Below are 24,599 nucleotides of genomic sequence, written 5' to 3' on the forward strand. Positions count from 1 at the left end.
TCCTTCATTATCATTTTGAATGTATCCTGTTCTCACCTCCTCAGAAGGTCCAGCTATGAAAGAGGTGGATTGTATAGGTATCTATAAGACATGCTATGAAACAAAGAATTATGTACTTGGATCGGGGTAGAGGGTGAACTGTCTAATCCATTCTCCACTAGCAACGAGATAAATTAAAGCTGGGAAGAATAGTGGACCCAGTACTTTTCACCGTATTCTATGCAGCCATTTTGGAAGATGCAATGAGAAATCTGGATGCAGTTATTAGATTATGCTTCTGTACTTCCAGGAAACTTTTCCAACTCAAAATTTGTTGTGCACCACTCAGAGTCCTAGAATCAATTATTGAATAATTTATGTATCAAATGATTGCACCCTGGAGAGCTTGAGAGCTTAGTATGTGCGGAGCACTGTACTACTGATTCACTATATCAACCAGGCATTATGAGCTGATGACAAGTTTAAGGAAAACCTGAGATGATGTACTAACCTGCACCAGGGAGCTATACCCAAAACTAAAACTGTATATTGGCAACATAGAGCTAAAGGCTGCAACAGAATTCTGTTATCTTGGCAACACACTGATCAAAGACATGATAGACAGGGAAACGCAAAACCAAATCAAGACCAGTACACCCTATTTGGGAAGGTGGTAGTGATGTGGGATCAGATTCATGACCAAGCTAAAGATTTACAGAACTCTAATGCTGTCCAACCTTATCTACTGCTAAGAGAACTGAACACCACACAGGGGACAGAATCAATCAATCGTATTTATTGAGCAAATACTGTGTACAGAGCACTAAGTGCCTGGGAGAATGCAATGTAACAAAGTTGGTAGACACATTCCCTGCCCACAGTGATCTTATAATCTAGAAGGGGAGACAGGCATTGATAATAAAAAATAAATTACAGATATGTACATAAGGACTGTAGGGCTGAGAGAGGGTGAAAAAGCACACCTTGGAGGAGGTGTGCTTTTAATAAGGTTTTAAAGGTGAGGAGAGTGATCACCTGTCAGATAGGAAGAAGGAGGGCATTCTAGACCAGAGGCAGGACGTGGGGGAGAGGTTGGCAGTGAGACAGATGAGATAGACGTAGAGTGAGTAGGTTGGCATTAGACGAGTGAAGTGTATGGGCTGGGTGGTAGTAGGAAATCATTGCGGTAAGGTAGGAGAGGGCAAGGTGATTGAGTGCTTTAAAACCAGTGGTAAGGAGTTTCTGTTTGATGACAAGGAGGATGGACAACCACTGGAGTTTCTTAAGGAGTCGGGGAATATTGACTGAACGGTTTTGAAGAAAAATGATCTGGGCAGCAGAGTGAAGTATGGAGTGGCAAGAGATAGGAGACAAGGAGGTCAACAAGGAGGTTGATGCAGTAATCAAGGACAGAACCAGGATCTTGGATCCAGTAATCAAGGACGGAACCAGTATCTTGAACAGATCCATCAACATTGTTTACGGTCCATATTCAATACCAGTTGCCAAAAAAATGAAGTTCTGAAATGTATTTATTCTTTCAGTATCAAAGTTATTGTCACCTCATCACAGGTGCATTGGATGGGATACATGACAAGAATAAATGACAGCCGGATAATTGCTGTATGGAGAGATCAAATTGGGAAACCAAGGACAATTAAGGCAGAGGAAAATATTTGACGGACATGGTAAAATAAAGTCTCAGTCAATATTACATCCCAGCTGAAAACTGGGAGTCAAACGTCAAGGATAGATCAGTATCAAGGATAGATACTGTTATCAAGAAAGGAGGAACTCTTTTCACGTAAATGTATTTTACAGAACAAGAGACAAGATGATGAAAGAGAATATAGCATTGGACACTGAAAAAAATTTGACAAAATGACATAAAGGGTTTTTTTGCATATATAATGATCAAGTGCTTAGTACAGTGCTCTGCACACAGTTAGTGCTCAATAAATACGATTGGATGAATGAATGAATAATGTGTCCATCAGTGGTAACTTCTTCAAATACTGTAAACTCCTCTAGACTGTAAGCTCATTGTGTAATCTTTCCCAAGCAATTAGTACAGTGCAGTGCACACAGTAAGCATTCAATAAATACAACTTAATGACTACAAGGCCACTGTAGACTTTGAAGGGTATAAATACATTGTTGACTCTGTGAAGTAACTCATATTCACCTGCATGTGTCCCTATGTGTCTTCCTCTAGCATAGTCATCAGTATATAGAAGCAAAATGCCATTTTACCTCACTACTTCAATTTCCTCATCTATAAAATGAAGATAAGGTACTTGTTTCTCTCAGGTTATGAGTTCTGAAAAGGACAAGGTCCGTCTCCAATCAGATTATCTTGAATCTTGCCTCAGCAACTAGCATCATCAACATCATTATCTGATTCTCTTTTGTATTGGAACATTTAGTGATTCTCCGTGCTTGCTGCGTTGCAAGGGTGACTAGAGCACTAGAATCCTAACTGACAGCTCTTCTTCTTCAAGATTCTTTGCTGTATCATCAAACATTGCTGCACAGAAATGAGCAGTGCTTGAACTTATATTCATGTACAATTTCATCACCATATCCATTTTCCCATAAACCTACATGTTGAAAATTGGGATTGATTCCAGAACCCCCAGAAACCTAATATGACACTATTTAACATGCTGTAAATATTAATGATAATAATAATAATAATGGCATTTATTAAGCACTTACTATGTGCAGAGCACTTTTCTAAGCACTGGGGCGGTTACAAGGTGATCAGGCTGTCCCACAGGGGGCTCACGGTCTTAATCTCCATTTTACAGAAGAGGTAACTGAGGCCCAGAGAAGTTAAGTGACTTGCCCAAAGTCACACCGCTGACAGTTAGCAGAGCCGGGGTTTGAACCCATAACCTCTGACTCCAAAGCCCGTGCTCTTTCCACTGAGCCATGATAATTGTAAAATATTTTTAAAATAATTTGAAGCTCATTATCCCAATCTTAAATAAATGAGTGCTTGCAGGAGGTAACAGAAACAAAAAATGCTTGCAAACTGTGGTGGTGGTGTTTTTTGTTTGGTTGGGGGGGGGGGGGGGGGGATTTTTTGGTATTTGTGCCAGGCACTGTACTATGAGCTAAGATAGGTATAAGCAAATCAGGTTGGATACAGTCTCTTTCCCCCATGGGGCTCATAGTATTAATCCCCATTATAGATGAGGTAACTAAGGCACAGGAAGTGCAGTGACTTGTGCAAGGTCAGACCCCAGACAAGTGGTGGAGCTGCAATTAGAACCTAGGTCCTCTTACTCCTAATCCAGTGCTTTAACCACTAGGCAATGTTACTTCAATGAATAATTAGTCCAGTTGAGGTTGTGTAGCAGCCTTTTCTTCTTCTTAAAGCATATTCATAATAGGCAGGTTCTTCCTGAACACTCCTGGATGCTTACAATCTTTAATCATAGCGTGGCTCAGTGGAAAGAGCCCGGGCTGCGGAGTCGGAGGTCATGGGTTCAAATCCCGCTCCGCCACTTGTCAGCTGTGTGACTCTGGACAAGTCACTTAACTTCTCTGTGCCTCAGTTCCCTCATCTGAAAAATGGGGATTTAAACTGTGAGCCCCCTGTGGGGCAACCTGATCACCTTGTGACCCCCCCAGCGCTTGAACAGTGCTTTGCACATAGTAAGCACTTAACAAATACCCTTATTATTATTATTATCATATTTAAATGTTCAACTTCTTCAAAATTGATGTGAGACTTTGAAATTCCAATATTTCAACTGGTGCTGGAGAGACCTTAACTTCTTTAGCTGTTTAGCCTCCTGTAATGATACACTGGATTTCTGAAGTTTGATGAGATCCTCTGAATTTCTCTGAATGAGGTGCAGTTAACACACTGACATCCTTTTCTAAAATAAGTTGCTTTTTTTGAGCAACTTCATCTATTCATGGGTCTCAACCCCTTGAAAATATGACAAAAACTCTGGGCAGTTTCCTCCAAAACCCATTTGTTGTTGATTGATTAATCTCTACCCAGGTGGGGAGGAGACAGAAAGGGATTTACTTACTTTTAGCATTCAGCTGGAATGTCACACATTAGCAGGTATATATCTGAAGGGTAAAGCATTAAGTGGTCCGGGTTGCGTTGCAGTGTGGTTGTAGCCTAGCTTTCTTCCTATACTGCTGTTTCCTGCATTTTTATGATTCTGTTATGTGTAATATAATCATATTTACTGGGGTTCATATTGTTTGAAGCTGCATTGAGACTGTAGGAACATATGGCTCCCAACATTCTTCAGCTGTCTGCCATGAAGGGCTCTGTATATGATCTCCTCATCAGTGGTGTACAATGATAATCCACTCTCTAATTGCAGAACTGTGCTTGTTTCCATCAGCTCTGGAAGCTTTACAATGAATAAGTGTTAATTCTTGCCAAACCACTTGGGTGTTTGCTTCTTACAACACCTTCAATCTTAATAGCTGTGTATATACTTTATAATATAGAAACATCCATTTATTGGGCACAGAGGTAGATGAGGATCCTTGTTTGGTTGTGGTTGGCTTTGGAGTGTGGTTGGGAAGATATCCTAGCTCCAAAAGTTTGACATTTTACTATATGTGGGGTGGATGTTACTTTGTAATATTTTGTTTTTAGCCTTAGTGAAAGTTTAGAAGTCCGGACCTTAAGCTGAAGCAGCAGCAAAAGAAAGTGAGGTAGGAAAACAACTAAGAACATTCAAGATCTACTAGTAAAATAAAGAGATGTAGTTGTGAAATAACAGCTGCTGCTATTACATATGTTGCCAACTTGTACTTCCCAAGTGCTTAGTACAGTGCTCTGCACACAGTAAGCGCTCAATAGATATGATTGATTGCTTGATTGATATACTAGAGCCAAGCTTCTGCTGCCTGAGGGAAACATTGTTACCCCCATACTGAGGCTATTGGAAGCTCTTTTCAACTGGTTTTAATTTCATAGTTTTTAGCCTATATCATGTTTTTCATAGTCCTCTTCATTTCTACATCATCCCTGTATTCATTATTTCTAGGTGTGTTTGCATCAATGTGACATTTGTTTTTGAGGCTTTTTCAGGATTCTTCCTGCTGTTTATTTCACACTTACTAATCATAATCCTTCCTCAATGATACTGTGCTTGGTTACCTTGGAAATGATGATGTCACAACAGAGCAGAAACACCTGTCCTTTCAAGATTATGCCCACTTGAACAATATATCTGGCAACAAATCAGGTTAGAACTGGATGTGAGCTATACAATGGAATTAAATCAGTGGACCAACTATTTCTCGATTCTGCTTTTTAAATAACAAAATGATTGGACTTTGGGGAGGAGTTTTATAAAAGTCATAGATCTGAGATGATGATAGATGAGAAATTATTTTCTTTTCCAGGATCTGGAAAGCATACCTGATTCAATTTAATGATTTTAACTGGGTGGGGAATGTGCTGCCAGTAGTCTTAAAGACATGGATATTGGAATGTGTTTCTGATGATACTGTTTGTAAATTTCTAACCATGATAAATTGTTCTCAAGTCAATTCTAATGCTAGGGTGGTTTTTCCTTTCAAATTTAGCAAGGAGTATATAGCTATTAACTAAACTGGAACTGAGGAAGATTTACATATGACATAGTTTTTAAAATGGACCTTATCTCAATAATGGCAATGAGGCTTAGAGGAAGGGGCATGGAACTGAGAGACAGAAGGTCCAGTTTCTAATCCTGGATCTGTCATCTGCCCCGTCTTACCTCCTTCCCTTCCCCACAGCACCTGTATATATGTATACATGTTTGTACATATTTATTACTCTATTTATTTATTTACTTTACTTGTACATATCTATTCTATTTATTTTATTTTGTTAATATGTTTGGTTTTGTTCTCTGTCTCCCCCTTCTAGACTGTGAGCCCACTGTTGGGTAGGGACTGTCTCTATATGTTGCCAACTTGTACTTCCCAAGCGCTTAGTACAGTGCTCTGCACACAGTAAGCGGTCAATAAATATGATTGATTGATTGATTGATTGATTACTATGTAACCATTGGAAAAGTCACGTAAGTCTTCTGTGCTGGGTATCTTCATCTATAAAATGGGGATAAAATGCCTGTGAGCTCCAGTGAGTAATTGTGTCCAATATAATTATTCTGTAGCCACCTCAATGCTTAACAGATTGATTGCTACCTAATGTGTACTTGATAAATACTATTATTATTAGCATCAATTGCATTTATGATACCTTAAGTGCTTAGGAAATACAAGACAAGTGAGTTCATTCATTCAATCATTCAATCGAATTTATTGAACGCTTCCTGTGTGCAAAGCATGGTACTAAGCGCTTGGAAAGTACAATTCAGCAACAAAGAGACAATCCCTGCCCACAATGGGCTCACAGTCTAGAAGGGGAGCTTCCCACAAGGAGCTTACACTCTAAAGGGGAGCCAGACCTAAGAAATATTTAAAAGGAGTCACCCAAATAAATAACTTAATAAACATATAAATGCTGAAGATGGGTATACAAAAGTACAAGCACGCTGAAGTTGGCTGCTGGGTTTATGTGACTTGGAATGCTCAAAAATAATCAGGGAAGACACAGTATAAGGGACTTGCAGGAGGGCTTTGAATATGGACAGGGTTGCTTATTGGATTTAGGGAGGGGAGTAATCTCATGTCAACTGTTATAGTGTACTCTCAAGCACTTAGTAGAGTTTTCTGCACACAGTATGCAAACAGTAAATACCACTGATTGAAACAGCATGAGAAAAATGAAACAGTTTCAGTTATACCAAACATATCTATTGTATTACTTAAATAATATGGCTCCAAAAAGGAAGGATTTTTTAACCTGCTTTCATAATGGTTTATATTCACTATGCAAACCATTTGGATGATTGTATTAGGTCCTGTAAAAAATTTCCAACACACTCATTCTAGAAGAGCACCAAGAAGTCCTGGGCATTTCACAACTTTGCATTCAAACCTTCTGCCTGTCACACCAGTCTTTGTTACAAGCCACTACTTTTTCTCTGGCTTTAGGTTTCCATCTATGATATCCAGATGCCGGCAGATGACCTATACCAGCCCATCTTGTCACTGAAGCAGCAGAGAATCAGTGAAGGCACAGCAATAGCTCTGGAATCATTTGAGAGGTGGAGACAGTGACAGAAATGCCTCAGAATTCTACAAACAGGGGAAAAGTCAAGTTTTCAGAAGGTGACTCTAAGAGCCCCTCTCCTCTTCCCCATGCTTCCCTAGAAAAAAAAATACCACATAGAAAAAGCATGCTAGCACATGTCCTAGAACAGACCATTCAGGCTTAGTGGAAAGTGCATAGCCTTGGGAGACAGAGGACCTGGTTTCTAATCTTGGCTCCGCCACTTGTCTGTTCTGTGACCTTGGGCAAGCTGTTTAACTTCTCTGTGTCTCAGTTACCTCATCTGTAAAATGGGAATTAAAACTGTGAGCCCCAAGTGGGATAACTTGATTACCTTTTATCTATGCCAGCACTTAGAACAGTGCTCAGCAAATAGTAAGCGCTTAACAAATAGCATAATATTATTATTGTTATTATTATTATTATTCTGGTCACTCTCTGAAACCATCTATAACAACTGGAAGACATTGGCCAGCAGGCTCTTCTGGGTAAAAAAAAATGTTCCATAAGTTTAAAATTTAAAATAAAGTGTACCTATCAAACCTCATCGGAGAATGACTAATTTTGTCACCTTTATTCCCTCTTTTCAAAAGAAATTGCACCTTGTCTAGTAATAGCATATTGGTCTCCCACTCTGTACTGCCATTAACACAAAATAATGTAGCTTTTTCAAGACTGTGACCTCAAAACAAGCAGTGACTAAGAAATAATTGTGAAATGATATAAAAATGGCATGTCACAACATCAGCATATTTTGGTTTGAAATAAACTGAATTTCAGATAACTTGGTTGTGCATAAATAGCCTGTATTTCTAATTCTTTAAAATATTAAACTAACATAATATATTGAAAATAGAAGCAGAATCTAATTTATTTAAAAATGTCAGCGAACACTTTTGTCAGCAGACACTAGAACTGCAAGTTTTCCAGTTCATAGAGGAAATTGAGAAATGTGATATTTATCTTTTCAGAACCCCGATAAACTGAAAGTTACAAGCACTCTGGCCTACTGGAAAGAGCACTGAACTGGAAATTAGGGGAGGTAAGTTCTAATTCCCTCTTCTCCACTGGTCTGCTGTGTGACCTTGGGCAAGTAATTTAAATTCTCTGAACCTCAGTTTCCTTACCTGTAAAATGGGCATTAAACAACTTCCTCCCTATTAAGTTGCAAGCTCTTTCTGGGGTAGGGACCTAATTGTCTTATATCATCTCAGCCCTTAGTGCAGTGCTCGGCACATAGTAAGCCCTTAGCAAATTCTTGTTATATTGTTATTATATATTATTCTACATTATTATTATTATTATTATTTGTAGTTCCACTGTTAGAAAGAACAGGGATTTGGAAATCAGGAGACCTGGATTCAGAACTGGCTGCACAAATTAGGCAATGTATGCTGGGGCTACCATCAGTGGTGAAAGTTTCTGACTGAAGAAACCATTTAGTGATTTTAATGAGATGCACAAGCCTACCAGATAGCCTGAATCACACCTGGCTAATGAGGGCAGTGAAGACCCCAGCGCCTTCCCAGGCAAACAACTTCTGGGATGTGTCACTTGGGCACAGAAAAGTATTCATCCTGTGGTCACTTTGGCCAAAAATGGGGCCTGTACAAAAAAAGTCTTGACTTGCATTTCACAGTGGTGAACCCCTGCTCATCTACTCTCTCACTGTTCTCCACACTGTATTACACACCTGATCTACCGTCTACTCTACACTGTATTGCCCAACTGACAGGAGTGAAAGTGAAAATGGCACTGAACTGTACGATCAATTATCTACATGAGCTCCTGGACCTTAAGTATGAGGTCTGAGACTCATGAGTTCTCGACAGGAAATCTCCGGCATCATCATCAAGGTGGAAGTTGTGATATACGGACCCCAGCATTTTCCCTTTTGCTAATTTATTTTCACCTTTGCACTGAAGTCAAAAGCAGGCAGATTTCGAGTAAAAGTAAAAAGATTCTGCTATTCATTGTGGTTAACGGAGCCTCAGTATACCAACATCAAAAGATTTTGACTAGACAGTACGGCACCTTAGTAAATGTGAGCTGGCAGCAAGGAGACACCCTGGAAACCTATGCCCATTGGGTCTTTCTTACACGAGCAGCCCTTCAGCTCGAGCTAGAGAGCAAAGGTAGACTTAGGAGAGCAGCATAGATAAAGCACAGGCCTGGGTGCCAGAAAGACCTGGTTCTAAAACCAACTCCACCACTTGCTTGCTCTGTGCCCTTGGGTAAGTCACTTAACTTCTCTGTATCTCAGATTCCTCAAGTGAAAAATGGGGATTCAATACCAGTTCTCCTTTCTAATTAGACTGGGAACCCTATGTGGAACAGTGACTGTGTCCAATCTGAATTGTACTTTCCAAGCGCTTAGTACAGTGCTCTGCACACACTAAGCACTCAATAAATACAACTGAATGAATGAATGAATGAATGAATGAATAATATTGGGCTTGGCACCCAGCAAGTGCTTAACAAACGTCATTAAAATAAAGCAAGCGAGAGGACAGGGAGATCAATCAATCAATCAATCAATCAATCGTATTTATTGAGCGCTTACTATGTGCAGAGCACTGTACTAAGCGCTTGGGAAGTACAAATTGGCATCACATAGAGACAGTCCCTACCCAACAGTGGGCTCACAGTCTAAAAGGGGGAGACAGAGAACAGAACCAAACATACCAACAAAATAAAATAAGTAGGATAGAAATGTACAAGTAAAATAAATAAATAAATAAATAAATAGAGTAATAAATATGTACAACCATATATACATATATACAGGTGCTGTGGGGAAGGGAAGGAGGTAAGACGGGGGGATGGAGAGGGGGACGAGGGGAGAGGAAAGAAGGGGCTCAGTCTGGGAAGGCCTCCTGGAGGAGGTGAGCTCTCAGCAGGGCCTTGAAGGGAGGAAGAGAGCTAGCTTGGCGGATGGGCAGAGGGAGGGCATTCCAGGCCCGGGGGATGACGTGGGCCGGGGGTCGATGGCGGGACAGGCGAGAGCGAGGTACAGTGAGGAGATTAGTGGTGGAGGAGCGGAGGGTGCGGGCTGGGCAGTAGAAGGAGAGAAGGGAGGTGAGGTAGGAGGGGGCGAGGTGATGGAGAGCCTTGAAGCCCAGGGTGAGGAGTTTCTGCTTGATGCGCAGATTGATCGGTAGCCATTGGAGGTTTTTGAGGAGGGGAGTAATATGTCCAGAGCGTTTCTGGACAAAGATAATCCGGGCAGCAGCATGAAGTATGGATTGAAGTGGAGAGAGACACGAGGATGGGAGATCAGAGAGAAGGCTAGTGCAGTAGTCCAGACGGGATAGGATGAGAGCTTGAATGAGCAGGGTAGCAGTTTGGATGGAGAGGAAAGGGCGGATCTTGGCAATGTTGCGGAGCTGAGACCGGCAGGTTTTGGTGACGGCTTGGATGTGAGGGGTGAATGAGAGAGCGGAGTCGAGGATGACACCGAGGTTGCGGGCTTGTGAGACGGGAAGGATGGTAGTGCCGTCAACAGAGATGGGAAAGTTAGGGAGAGGACAAGGTTTGGGAGGGAAGACAAGGAGCTCAGTCATACATACTATGACTGGAGACATACTAACACCAGATGTTACACCAGATGTCGGTGGAGACATACTAACACCAGATGTTACACGTGCATCTGTACACTTGCTCATATATGCACTTTTGAAAAATACTTCTGCATGTGAGACTGTGAGCTCGTCTTCTAAACTGTGAGCTCCTTCTAGTCAGAAAACACATCTACCAATGTTATTGTACTGTAATCTCCCAAGTGCTTAGTACAATGCTCTGGGCTCAGGAAGCACTCAATAAATGCCATTGATTGACTGGCTTCTTTGCAGATTGGCCTCCCCTTCTTTACCTCTTCCTCTGTAATATTGATTACAAAGCTTTAATTACCCACCAACTACCAAAGGGCCTGGATATTGTATGACATGCCAGTTTATAGCCACTCTTCTATCACAGTCACAAAGGGGCCATAGGAGTGAAGCCCTCCTCCTCAGTCATATATCCTAGTTTAGTTTCAGGCCCTGATCTGGCTTATGAAATGTGAGATTGAGCACTCAAATTTAATTGGTATTATCTCTCTATACAGCCTAAATATACTACTTCTTAAACCCTAATACTTTCTCACTTCTGGCAGGGAACTTTCAAGTTTCTCTAAAATCCCAAACATCAAAAGGTTTGGCAGCCTGGATAACCTCACTGCTAACTTTCCTGGAACTATACTATTTAAAAAAAAAATCTCTTTAGTTCTTTCAATCCCTTTTATGTTATGGAGGAAGAAAAATCTAGGCAGCTACAAAATGCTAGCATTTCAACTCCTGAATGTTACTACAAATAGAAAGTGAAAAGTAGAAATGCACAATGTGAAATGATGCTAGAAAAATCACAAAGATGGAAGCTTTATAACTGGAAAAGGATGAATAAATAGAACGACATTATTGTTAGCTAGTGATGTTCCTAAACAAAATATATTTATCTCGACTCTCCTACAGTACCATGGGGAGAATCTCTTGGGAGTAATGAAAATAGAGCATGTCTGTCACTTTCTCAATTGCCCAGCTTCAGTGTGAAACTAAGGCAATCACTGCCTACAGCCCACTACGAGAGGTGTGGGCTATGATGAATCCACAAGATGCCATTTTAAAAATATGAATGCCTTCAAGTTTTCTTCTATTTATTTGTTAAGTGGGATGGGGACATTTAAAACAATGAAAGGATATTATGGATCCTGGTTTACCACTGCCCATATTGTCCGATGCGTCACTCCACAAAAACCGCCCTCTCCAAGTCACTAATGATTTCCTTCTTGCTAAATCCAACAGCACTTACTCCATCCTAATCTTCCTCAACCTCTCAGCCGCATTCGACACTGTTGATCACCTCCTTCTCCTGGAAACAACAACCTCAGCTTCACCGGCACTGTCCTCTCTTGGTTCTTCTTCTATCTCTCTGGCCACTCATTCTCAGTCTCTTTCACGGGCTCCTCTTCTGCCTCCCACCCCCTAAATGTGGGTGTCTCTCAAGGTTTTCAGTTCAGGATCCCCTTCTATTTTTGCATCTACACCCACTCCCTTGGAGAACTCATTCACTCCAGTAGCTTCAACTACCATCTCTATGCAAATGATTCCCAAATCTACATCTCCAGCCCTGACCTCTCTCTCTCTCTGCAATCTCGTGTTTCCTCCTGCCTTCAAGACAGCTCTACTTGGATGTCCCACCTTCACCTCAAACTTGACATGTGTAAAACAGAACTCCTTAACTTCCCAAACACCCTGTCCTTTCCTGACTTTTCCATCACTGTAGACAGCACCACCATCCTTCCTGTCGCACAAGCCTGTACCCTTAGCGTTTTCCTTGGCTCCTCTCTCTCATTCAACCCACGTATTCAACCTAACACTAAATCCTGTCATTTGGCCTTCACAATATAGCTAAAATCTGCCCTTTTCTCTCTGTCCAAACTGCTATGTTAATCCAATCACTTATCCTATCCTGCCTTGATTACTGTATCAACCTCCTTGCTGACCTCCCAGCCTCCTGTTTCTCCACAATCCTGTCTACACTTCACTCTGTTGCCTGGATCATTTTCCTATAAAAAGCGTTCAGACCACGTTTCCCCTCTCCTCAAGAACCTCCGTCCACCACATCGTCCACCTTCACATCAAACAGAAACTCCTCACCATTGGCTTTAAAGGATTCAATCACCTTGCCCGCGCCTATCTCACCTTGCTACTCTCCTACTACAACCCAACCCTCACACTTCGTTCTTCCAATGCTAACCTTCTCACTGTACCTTCAACTCCTTTATTTCTCTGCTGACCTCTTGCCCACATCCTGCCTCTGGGCTGGAATGCTCTCCCTCTTCATATCCAACAAACAATTACTCTCCTTCCCTTCCCCCACCTTAAAAGCCTTATTAAAGGCACACCTCCTCCAAGAGGCCTTCCCTGGCTGGGCCCTCCTTTCCTCTTCTCCCACTCACTTCTGGTTGCTTTGACTTGCTCCCTCTATTTATCCTCCCTCGCAACCCCATAGCGTGTGTGTGTGTGTGTATAAAATTTTATTTATTTATATTAAGGTGTGACTCTCCCTTTAGACTGTAAGCTCATTGTGAGGAGGGGATGTGTCCGTTAAATTGTTATATTGTAATCTTCCAAGTTCTTACTACAGTACTCTGCACACAGTAAGTGCTCAATAAATCTGATTGACTGACTGACTGACAGAGAGAAATTGGCTGTGTAGTTCTTTTAATACACATTCTTGTAAAAGTATCAAATTATCACCTTTATCATTGTCAACAACATTGATTCAGGGCCCAATATTTTTAAAGCACTGAACTAAGATCTGGGGAACACACGACTGAGGAACAAGACCTAAGTTCCTGTCCTTGAGGAGCTTACAAACTAATAGAGCCACTCAAATCCAGGGAAATCTTAAAGTATATCACACCCAGGGATTTAACAACTGTTTCATTCATTCATTCATTCAATCGTATTTATTGAGAGCTTACTGTGTGCAGAGCACTGTACTAAGCGCTTGGGAAGTACAAGTTGGCAACATATAGAGACGGTCCCTACCCAACAGTGGGCTCACAGTCTAGAAGGGGGAGACAGAGAACAAAACAAAACATATTAACAAAATAAAATAATTAGAATAAATATGTACAAATAAAATAAATAAATAAATAAAGTAATAAATACATACAAACATATATACAGGTGATGTGGGGAGGGGAAGGAGGTAAGGCGGGGGGTATGGGGAAGGGGAGGAGGGGAAGAGGAAGGAGGGGACTCAGTCTGGGAAGGCCTCCTGGAGGAGGTGAGCTCTCAGTAGGGCCTTGAAGGGAGGTAGGGCCTTGAAGGGAGACCACTTTGGGTGAGCTAAGGGGGAATGAATTGGAAAGTGCTCCATTACTTGGATCTTTTTTCCCTTGGCTTGATTTATTTTAACTTAATATTTATATTTATAATTATCTTTTCAGATTAAAGCTTTCACTAGTACTTAGAACAACTTCTTCCAATCTCTGATGCACATCATTTTACCCTATTTTTTTTTAGAAAAAGTATATTTGGGATGATCTAACTATTACTCTCTAAACATCGAATGGTAAAAGATATTCTACAAGGCCAAATCCACTTGAGGCAGAGCAAGCAACTACGGGTCAAAAACATCTTAATGCAACAACAGAAACATAGGGGTCTTTAATACTGTCTAACTGGTAGAGGCATAGCTGTGTAGGGTTTTTGCAAAGCAGCAAAACGGAAAGAGATCAGGCCTGCGTGTCAGAGGTCATGGGTTCTAATCCTGGCTCCATCACTTGCCTGCTGTGTGATCTCGGGAAAGTCGCTTCACTTCTTTGTGTCTCAGCCACCTCATCTGCATTGAGACTGTGAGCCCTACATGGGACAGGAACCGTATCAAACTCAATTTGCTTGTATCCACTCCAGCATTTACTACAGTGCCTAGCACAGAGTAAGAGCATAACAAATACCTTGTCTTCCCCATTCATGTTTCTGACCCCTACAAATTTTTTGTGTTTTCTTTTACTGATCTCTCTTCTATAGGCAAACATTTAAAAGAAAAATTAAAAATAATGGCTTTTCATGCCATTTATAAACAGATGGACCATTACTATTGCTTTCTTAAGAAACATCCAGTTCTTCAAGTCTCCTTCAATACTTATACTATGATGTGTATATATCTATAATTCTATTTATTTATATCGATGCGATTGATGCCCGTCTACTTGTTTTTTGTTGTCTGTCTCCACCCTTCTCAACTGTTAGCCCTTTGTTGCGTAGAGACTGTCTCTATTTGTTGCTGAATGATACTTTCCAAGCACTTAGTACAGTGCTCTGCACACAGTAAGCACTCAATAAATATGATTGAATGAATGAATGAATTTTCATCTTCTGTTAAAATGAGAAATTATTAACAACATTCAACGCTAACTTTAGTCAATCAGTCAGTCATATTTATTGAGCACTTTCTGTGTACTAAGCACTGCTATACACTTGGGAGTGTACAATATAACACACATATTCCCAGCCCACAACAAGCTTACAGTCTAGAGGGGGAAACATACATTAATATAAACTAAAAAAATTAAAGATATGTACATAAGTGCTGTAGTGCCAGGATGGAGGAATAACAATAACTATCTTAAACCCACAAGATACTGGAATATACTGAATTCTAAATAAACATTTGGCTAATTCCACATCCAGGTTTAGACTATTTTTTATTACTATGCACTTTCTTGCTTTGGTAATCATGATTTAGTAATCTCATACTTTGGTAAATCTAAAAAGATACGTTTCCAGTTTTGATTGTGCAAACTAATTTTTAAACACAAAACTGAATTAAATGTTCAGAACATCAGGAGAGTAATTCATTTATGAAGCTTTTGTATAAAGCCATTGAACAAAATGTATTAGTTTACCCTCTAAAAACAAATCCATTCTGACATGAGATAAAGGAAACATAATTTTAGGAAGTTATTTGCCTTATATTGTGTGCTATCGTTAACACAACAATAATTTGATACACTGATCAAGAACTTCAGTTATCATATCTGTCTCAATGTATTATTTCTCATGAAGAAGAACTACCAGTACAGGTTCATGAATATGTAAAATAACCCGGGGAAAAACAAAACTGGGAAAGTTACAGTAAAAAGGATTTGACCACAAGTGCTAAACCTTCTTCCAGAGTATTTCTCATTTCAGTGTAAGATGTTTAGGAACTAAGCAAGTATTAAATGGGAATTAACACCCTCCTACTGTTTTATTGACAAGTCAGGGAACAAAGTCTAAATAAAGGTAACCTCAATTATCTGTGGCACATTTAAATATTTTATGTTAGCATCAAGTGCATATTGCAAAACTGAAACCTAACAGGTGGCATAAGAAAAATTTGGCAGCACAGTATATGTAGGTCACAGAATTCTAAAAATATACTGAATTTTAATCGTGGATGAGGATTAAATTCCTTTCTCACAAAGTAGAGTGGGAAGGGGAACAGTTTACAACAATTCCAAATAATGGCTCCTTCTCAGGAAAAGAGCCCAAGTTTTTGCACACTTACTTATGTTGAGTAAGCCTGAACCATTAAAAAATCTTCAGGTCTTAACGCACATAAAGTTTCTCATTTTGTGAAATTTTTATTTTTATAATGTTGTCCTACACACTCAAAGACGATGGCCAATAATGGGGAAATTCACCTAGGAGTGTTAATACCTAGAATTTGCAGCACGACGGCACCATTTTTGTTTTGTCTCTGTCTTTCTTTGGGACGGTTTTGTTAGAAAAAAGCTACTCCTTTCTTAATGGCAGTGGCTCACATCCATGTACCCTCAGCAAGTGACTGCCCGTTTACAGCTGGGTTGCGGCATTTCCTGAGGAATGGTTTAACCATGTCCTTAAAATGTTCCTCTGCCCTCCTCACTTACATTTCTCAATTTCAACTCTCCATATAGCAGTTGTTTCCACCTGTCACTAATTCTCTTTATGTGTTCCACTCATCTTAGGAGTGTTAAGAGAAGCATATTTTTGATGATAGAAGATTTACTACATTCCAGAACTTGATTGTTTATGACTTGCCTTGCCATTTGATTTTGGGAATGGCCCTTAAATGACACTGCTGTAACTTATGGAACTGCTCAAGGAGCCAGATGTGGAGCCATTGTGGGGTTCAGGTCTCACATTGGGCAAACTGGCCAGCACTAAATCCTGGTAGACCTTTAGTCAGGTCTGGTCCCTGATACCAACACACTCTGACAGTCTCCCAAATGATTTGCTCACCTTCTTGATTTGGTTTTCTACTTTCTTGCCTATCATTGTGTCATTGGTCAGTGTGCATCCTTGGGAACCAGAATTCTGTGACAGTGTGTATAGTTCTATATTACCGACGTAAATTTTTGGGTGTGCATGTCTATCCTAGTGCAGGCTGATGCATCACCTCAGCGTTACTCAGATTCATCAGCAGTCTATAATAGACCCTGGCTGTTTCAGTGCACTGGTTCACAATTCTTCGTGTATCTTCTATTATTAATAATATTAATAATTATAATAACAATGGTATTTGTTAACCGCTTACTATGTGCCGATCACTGTTCTATTGGATGGATTTATTGGGTGTGTGACCATATGGTGCAGTCATCTGCTTCTAGTAATCCTTGAATAACTGCTTCTAGGGCTTTGGATGATGTTCAAAGTCTGGTTAGATGGAAGAGTTTACCAGAGGTACATAGAATAAACTTAACAAGATTGAGACCACTATGAATTTCTGCTTTACTATATTAGCAGTGGGGAATGGATTGGACAGGACACTCTTCGTTCTGACTTGGCCAGACATACTACCATGAAGGAGGGCCAGAATCTTAATGAACTTCATATTATTTAATCCGGATTAATTTGTCCAACGTTAATATCACTATAAAATTATTGCTTGAAACTCTGCAAATATTGCATTTTAACTCTCCTCTTACACCCATTCTATATTGTTGTAACACCTACATTTTATAAATAAACGGGATGAGCTCTGTTGTGAAGCAACCAAAATTTTATGGAGAAATATTTGTTTATAAAGCATCGTTCACCTGAGAGCTCAAAATCTCAAACCATTTTTTATTTTTGAATCTAATTCTAGGTATTTCTATGGGAAGCTTCCTATAGAAAGAGTGAGAGAAAGAAAAAGGAGAAAGAGACAGGGAGATGGAGAGAAAGGGAAAAATAGAAAGAGAAAAAGAGAGTGAGAAAGAATTACATACACCTCATCTGAATTTGACTTAATATACCGTCTATGTTTAGCACACATTTTGGAAGTAGGTAGGCATCGTCAGAATTATTATTTAAGAGAAAGGAAAACTTTGGTTAACCTATTTCAAAAAAGAAAAATGTCACACAATAAAGCAAATTAAGGTGCTTAATGAAAAAGTTACCAACCCATTTTCTAGCTCATGCCTTTTTAATAGCTGACCATTCTGATTTTAAATGAAATTGAGTAACTCCACTGCTCCAAGAAAATAATAGAAAGAGCCAGTATTTCTCATCTATTTGTAAAAGTGGGCTTCACCTAAAATTGAGGGTTTGTCTTTTCACACATTTTAATTATATTTCAGGGGTGGTCAACCTGCAGCGTTCAATTGGCACACAGCCCGAGGTAAACAACTTGGGAACATCATCATCATCATCATCATCAATCGTATTTATTGAGCGCTTACTATGTGCAGAGCACTGTTCTAAGCGCTTGGGAAGTACAAATTGGCAACATATAGAGACAGTCCCTACCCAACAGTGGGCTCACAGTCTAAAAGGGGGAGACAGAGAACAAAACCAAACATACTAACAAAATAAAATAAATAGAATAGATATGTACAAATAAAATAAATAAATAAATAAATAGAGTAATAAATATGTACAAACATATATACATATATACAGGATGTAGTAGTGGAAAATTTACTGGACTATAAAAAGGCATCTATAAAAAGAACATGTGTTTTGGGCTCTCTGTTCACAATGGCAAGGGGCTGCAGCGTGCCACTGATTCATCTCTTAGGCTGATGGTTCCCCTCACAACCGTGTGACCTGAACCCAGCTCTCCCCTGCTCACCACCAAGCTCCTTGTGGCAGAGAATCTGTCTGTTTACTGTTGTACTGTACTCTCCCAAGTGGACAGTACCAAGTGTTTCACACAGTAAGCGCTCAATAAGTACAACTGAATGAGTGAATGAATGGGGAGGGGAGATACAACGGGAAGTGGAGTAACGAAAGCTTTAGAGAACCAGAGAAGTAGCTTACGAGCAAAAGTCAAGAAAAATGTTGATGAGCTAATGCCAAGAATATTCAGTCTGTAAACGTAACTCCCCATTACTCTCAGATTTTAAAAACAAAGATTGTTTCCAAGGAGAAGGGGAAAAAAGGCAACATCTCAGGAATTCAATAAAATGTAATAAAGTGATCTTTAGAGTAACATCAGTACTTAGTACCAAATATTCTTATCGTACTGGAAACTCTGCTCTCTGTTGTGAAAATAAAGACAAACTGGAAATGCATCAAAGGACATTTTAGTTGCTGTATTTATGGGATGTTTTCTAGAACAATGCTAATCAGCACTTGTACCTAATTCTAAAGGGAACTGAATTTGGAATCCTCAATTCATCTGGCCCACTCACTGCACAAGTCTTTTTGTTATTACATGAGCTTTCCAAATTCATTTCAGGTTTATCCAACTGGAAACATCACAAAATGATATGGACCTTTGGCTGGCAGAGTATCTCATTATGCTGTTTAGAATAGGAGATTCAGATACCTTTCACTTAGGTGGACACTGGCATATCATGGAGAATTTTTTGAGATGCCTTTTTATAGTCCAGTAAATTTTCCACTACATCATTAGGTCTTTCTTTCAGAGGCAAACTTCGGCAGAGCGGTGATAGGGTTATTTGCTTCTGTTGTACATTCCCAAGAGTTGAAAGTGATCACACGCCATAAGTGTTCAGTAAATATAACCATTATTGAAGACAGATTCTAAGGAAACTCCATTTTTGAAAGATGTGATTTTTTTTAAGCCAGCCATTTTCTGCACAAAGGACACTATCTTCCAAGTTATTTGCAAATTATTTTTGTTGCATCTTATGCTGAACTATCCTATGGCTAAATATGACTATTAGTTTTTTGGCAAAGAGTGGCACAGAAAATATACTTCTTTTGTTTACGAAACTGTTATACAGTACATTTAAATAAGTCTTAATAACATATATGGTAATGAGGTGGGACATAGTCCCTGTCCCATATGGGGCTCACAATCTTAATCCCCATTTTACATATGAGGTAATTAAGGCTAAATGACTTGCCCAAGGTCACACAGAGGACAAGTGGCAGAGCCAGGAATAGTACCCGGGTCCTCTGAGTCCTAGGCTGGTGCTCTTTCCACTAGGTCACATTGTCTCTCAAAGTGTGACTAGTGGTATAAATCCATTCCAAGAGAAGAAGTGTGATTTAATGAAAGAGCAAGGGCTTGGGAATCAGAGGTCGTGGGTTCTAATCCTAGCTCCACCACTTGTCAGCTATGTGACTTTGGGCAAGTCATTTTACTTCTCTGTGCCTCAGTTATCTCATCTGTAAAATGGTGATTAGGACTGTGAGCCCCACGTGGGACAACCTGATGACCTTGTATCCACCCCAACGCTTAGAACAGTGCTTGGCACATAGTAAGCACTATGTAATAATACCATCATCATCATCATCATTACTTTGATTTAGTCCTGACTTTTTGATTGGTGATGTATGAAAGCCTCTTACCTTTGGTGCCTCAGTTTCTGTGACTGTAAAACTGAACAATTATGCTATCACATCAGATTGCTAAAAAACATAGCTGACAAAAAGCTATGTCACAGTTACCAAACACATTGATAGCTAAATCCTTTGAATGAGTTTAGAAAATACTAGGTTACACTTTTTCCAAAGTTCAGAACTCATCTATTAAAAAAAGTTTCTACTAGAAAATGAAACGTGCTGGTAAACATTTTAGAATTCAAGAGCCAAAGGGAGGTCTGTCTTAAAGCATAAGACATTGGAGCAAAACCTAAAAAAATCACATTTATCAGGATAGCTACACATTCAGTATGAAAACACCCCACCTATTCTATTCATCTATCTTATTTTTTTTAAGTAATTACCACACACTAAGATGTAATTTGTTTCTGACTTCACCTGTAGTTTAGTTGTAATACAGTGTTTAAATGACCCTACGGGCAGCTAGAAGTGTGAAAGCCACAAGTATTCACTACCAAAATGAACTTGTAATTATTGGAAATATTTTAAAGTTTTGTTATATTCAAGAATTTGCAAACATTAATATTATACTTATAAGTGTAAAAAATCTTTAATGACCCTGGAGACTTCTAAATTTTTTTATGCTAAAAATGTTCTCCTTTTAGAGCTCATTAAGATGAACAGTGGCTCACATCAATAAGCTGAACATTGATAAAGATAATAACATCAGAATTATAAATGATAAAAGAGAAAGCATGGATTCTAACCACTTTGTCCTCCTTTGGGAAAGCATCCAAGGAAGCAGAGTAAACGAAGAAAAGAAACAGGAAGAGAAAAAGAAAAAAGGAGGAAAATATTAATATGCAGGTATTTTTAAAAGTCCATTCTAATAAGCGTTTCTATGAGGCGTTGAACCTTACGCATTTTAAAAGCAAAAGTATAATATTCCTAAAAAGAAGTATAGTTTTCCATGCATACAAACGTACATGGTGCAATTTAGACAAGTTCAAGAATAAGAATGATGGCAAATGAAGACCAGAATAGCAAGAAATGTCAGCAGACATCACTGCGGTTATGCTATCGGTACCTTCTTCAAGTGGGGTTTTTAACAATCTTCTGTGAGCATTTCTGCTAATATTTGTTTTCAATGTGTTGTTACTTTTACTCTATGAAGAAATACAGGACACAAGGTCTACGCCTAAGAGTGCAGATGTACAGTTTTGCTTCCTTTTCATTTTTCTTTTAAGTATTTTTCCAGTTCCATGGGTATGATGGCATTTGTCCACTGAACGTTTTAGAGCATGGGAGGAAGACAGTATCTATAATCTGAAGGCCTTCTCTTCGAGGAGGGCTTTAGGCTATATTTAGTTCAAGTGATGTTCTTTAGTTTGACCTTAATAGTTTTAATATTTAAATGGCCTATCTGGTTAAGTTTTTGGCTCCTCCTCATATTCTGTCCTATTTAGCAGTTGAAAATTTTAAGTGCTTTGTTTCCCCAAATAAGATATTTGTTATATTTCAAAAAGCTTTATTTCAGGCCAAGACTGCTGGGTTGTGGGCAACTGGGCTAAGGTGACCCTGTTTTCCAAATCATAAAGTATGTTAGGGACCGGGAGTTTGGAGGCATGATTTCAATGATGAAGGGGTCGATGATCTGAATGGGAACAAAATAGGTTCGAGTCTTGCTAATTTTCAACTTCCATGACAGATGAGAGGCTTTCAGGAAAGCTTTTGTTTTTCGGGTTCTTTAAATCAAAACATAATTTATGATCTGCTCCTCCTGCACCTTCTCTAAATGGTAGCCCCAGGCTGGATCAGACTGGTGTGCAAATCTGCCTGTTGAGTGCTCACCATGATCTGACTGGTTGGAAAATCTGGATGCTGAATTCCTAACAACGGTGATGTAACCCTCCCCATGGATTTTAGGGCGGGATGTTGGTATGGTGGACACAGAACCCACTGTATCTTGCTTCTCAGGACAGCAGGAATTTTGTTTCCCAGATCTCTTGACTACTAGGATTTCATGGCTAAGCTTTAGGGTAGAAGGAGAGGTGCTTTGTTCCCCTTACAATCAGAGTTTCAGTATCTTTTTAAATCCAATAATAAATTGCAAACAAGTGGGTGGAAAACAGAAAATATTTTATTCTCCCACAGCTTTTCTCTTGATTCTCTTGCTTCCCTCTAAATCCTGTTTGGGAGCAGGACGTGAGAGCTGGGCGGAGGGAGAAAGTGGGAGGAGAACAGATAACAAAATGCAAACTAGTGGGAATAAAAGCTGAAAATAGTCTTTTCTCCTGCAGCTTCTTTCCTTGTTGGGCGGGGGGAGACAGTGGGAGGAGAGCAGATAATATACTGCAAATAAGTGAGAGGGAATGCCTAAAATATTCTTTTCTCCTGAAGCTGTTCTCCTCCTTTCCTGCCAATCTCCAAAAAAAACCCCTGGCAGGACCCTGATTCACTTGCTTTCTCCACCTTACTTTACCCCCGTTTTGCTAGCAGTCCTGAAACCAAGCCTTAGTGTAAAGTGAGATTGGGAATAATTGCTTTGTAACCTCTAAAGTCTTTGGAAAATTCACCAAACATGAGAATCACTGTGCATAGAGTTGCATTGGCTTCACAGTACCATCTGAATGTATTGGAGAGAAAGGGGCAGGAAAGGAAAACAGAAAAAGCTAGAGGAAGAAAGACAGAGAAAGAGACTGAAAATAGGAGAAAGAGAGGGGTTGGTATAGAGAAAGGGGATAGAGATAGAGACCCAAAGCTAGGGGTAGAGAGGAATAAAAGGGGAAGAAAGGAAAAGATGGGCAAAGACATAGGCAGGGGACACACACCATAGTCACCAGGGAAATGACTATAGCTGAGCAAAGCTGAGAGAAATCAGTCACTTCACTGCTGCTGCTTCCCACTTCCCCACCGGTTGTCCTTTCATGTGCTTTGGAAGGACTTCTGTTGCTGCATCTACTACCATTTCTGCCAGAGCATCAGGACTTTCTGCCCCATGGAGGCAGCAGTAGCAGCAGAAGAATAATAGGACTAAAGGATGGAGTTGAGGCCACAATGGGAACATAGCAGTGGGAAATAGCAAGAACTCTGGAAGCAGCATGGAGTAGTGGATAGAGCATGGGCCTGGGAATCAGAAGGTCGTGGGTTCCAATGCCAGCTCTGCCAATTGCCTGCTGTGTGAACTTGGGCAAGTCACTTTACTTCTCTGTGCCTCAGTTCCCTCATCTGTAAAATGGGGATTAAGGCTGTGAGCCCCAGGTGGGACAAGGACTGTGTCCAACCTAATTTGCTTGTATCTATCCCAGTGCTTAGTATAGTGCCTGGCACATAGTAGGCACTTAACAAATGCAATCATTATTATTATTATTATTATTATGATCTTACTCCTCTTTGTGCAGTGCTTCGCACATAGTAAGTGCTTAACAAATGCCATCATTGTTATTATTACTGCCCAATCAACCAGGTAACAGCACCAGGAAACCACAGCCATGGATATTCTTGACAAGCTGTTCTCCTTCTACCATCTCATTCTTGGTATCCAAACTTGACTAATGAGGTGTGTGACTAATGAGGTGTGTGTGTCTTTTGTATTCATTTGCACTGTACAGAAACACTCTGGGCATGTCACTCCCCTCCTCAAAAGTCTCCAGTAATTGCCTGTCAACCTATGAATCAAGCAAAAACTCCTCACTCTCGGCTTCAAGGCTGTCCATCATCTCGCCCCCTCCTACCTCACCTCCCTTCTCTCCTTCTACAGCCCAGCCCGCACCCTCCGCTCCTCTGCCGCTAACCTCCTCGCTGTGCCTGGTTCTCACCTGTCCCACCATTGACCGTCAGCCCACGTCCTTCCCCTGGCCTGGAATACCCTCCCTCCACACATCTGCCAAACTAGCTCTCTTCCTCCCTTCAAAGCCCTACTGAGAGCACACCTCCTCCAGGAGGCCTTCCCAGACTGAGCCCCCTTTTTCCTCTCCTCCTCCCCTCCCCCTGCCCCATTCCCCTCCCCACAGCACTTGCATATATTTGAACATATTTATTACTTTATTTATTTTACTTGTACATATTTACTACTCTATTTATTTTATTAATGATATGCCTATAGCTATAATTCTATTTATTCTGACGGTTTTGACACCTACTTGTTTTGTTTTGTTGTCTGTCTCCCCCTTCTAGAC

The 24,599-nt window shown here is 40.1% G+C and overlaps 1 protein-coding gene across 16 annotated transcripts in view; it reads right to left on the reverse strand.

Annotated features, from left to right (window-relative positions):
• The window catches only part of RIMS1 (regulating synaptic membrane exocytosis 1), a 554,640-nt gene that overhangs the window by 302,771 nt on the left and 227,270 nt on the right, over positions 1–24,599 (reverse strand). For 13 of the 16 annotated variants that reach the window (XM_038748658.1, XM_038748657.1, XM_038748651.1 and 10 more), the window contains one exon: positions 21,189–21,200. The exons of the other annotated variants lie outside the window; for them this stretch is intronic. In XM_038748658.1, coding sequence (XP_038604586.1) covers positions 21,189–21,200 — 12 coding nt within the window. The remainder of the gene's footprint in view (positions 1–21,188; positions 21,201–24,599) is intronic. 16 annotated transcript variants of the gene reach the window in all.

The sequence above is a fragment of the Tachyglossus aculeatus genome, chromosome 1 (genome assembly GCF_015852505.1).
Source record: "Tachyglossus aculeatus isolate mTacAcu1 chromosome 1, mTacAcu1.pri, whole genome shotgun sequence".
Lineage (NCBI taxonomy): Eukaryota > Metazoa > Chordata > Mammalia > Monotremata > Tachyglossidae > Tachyglossus > Tachyglossus aculeatus.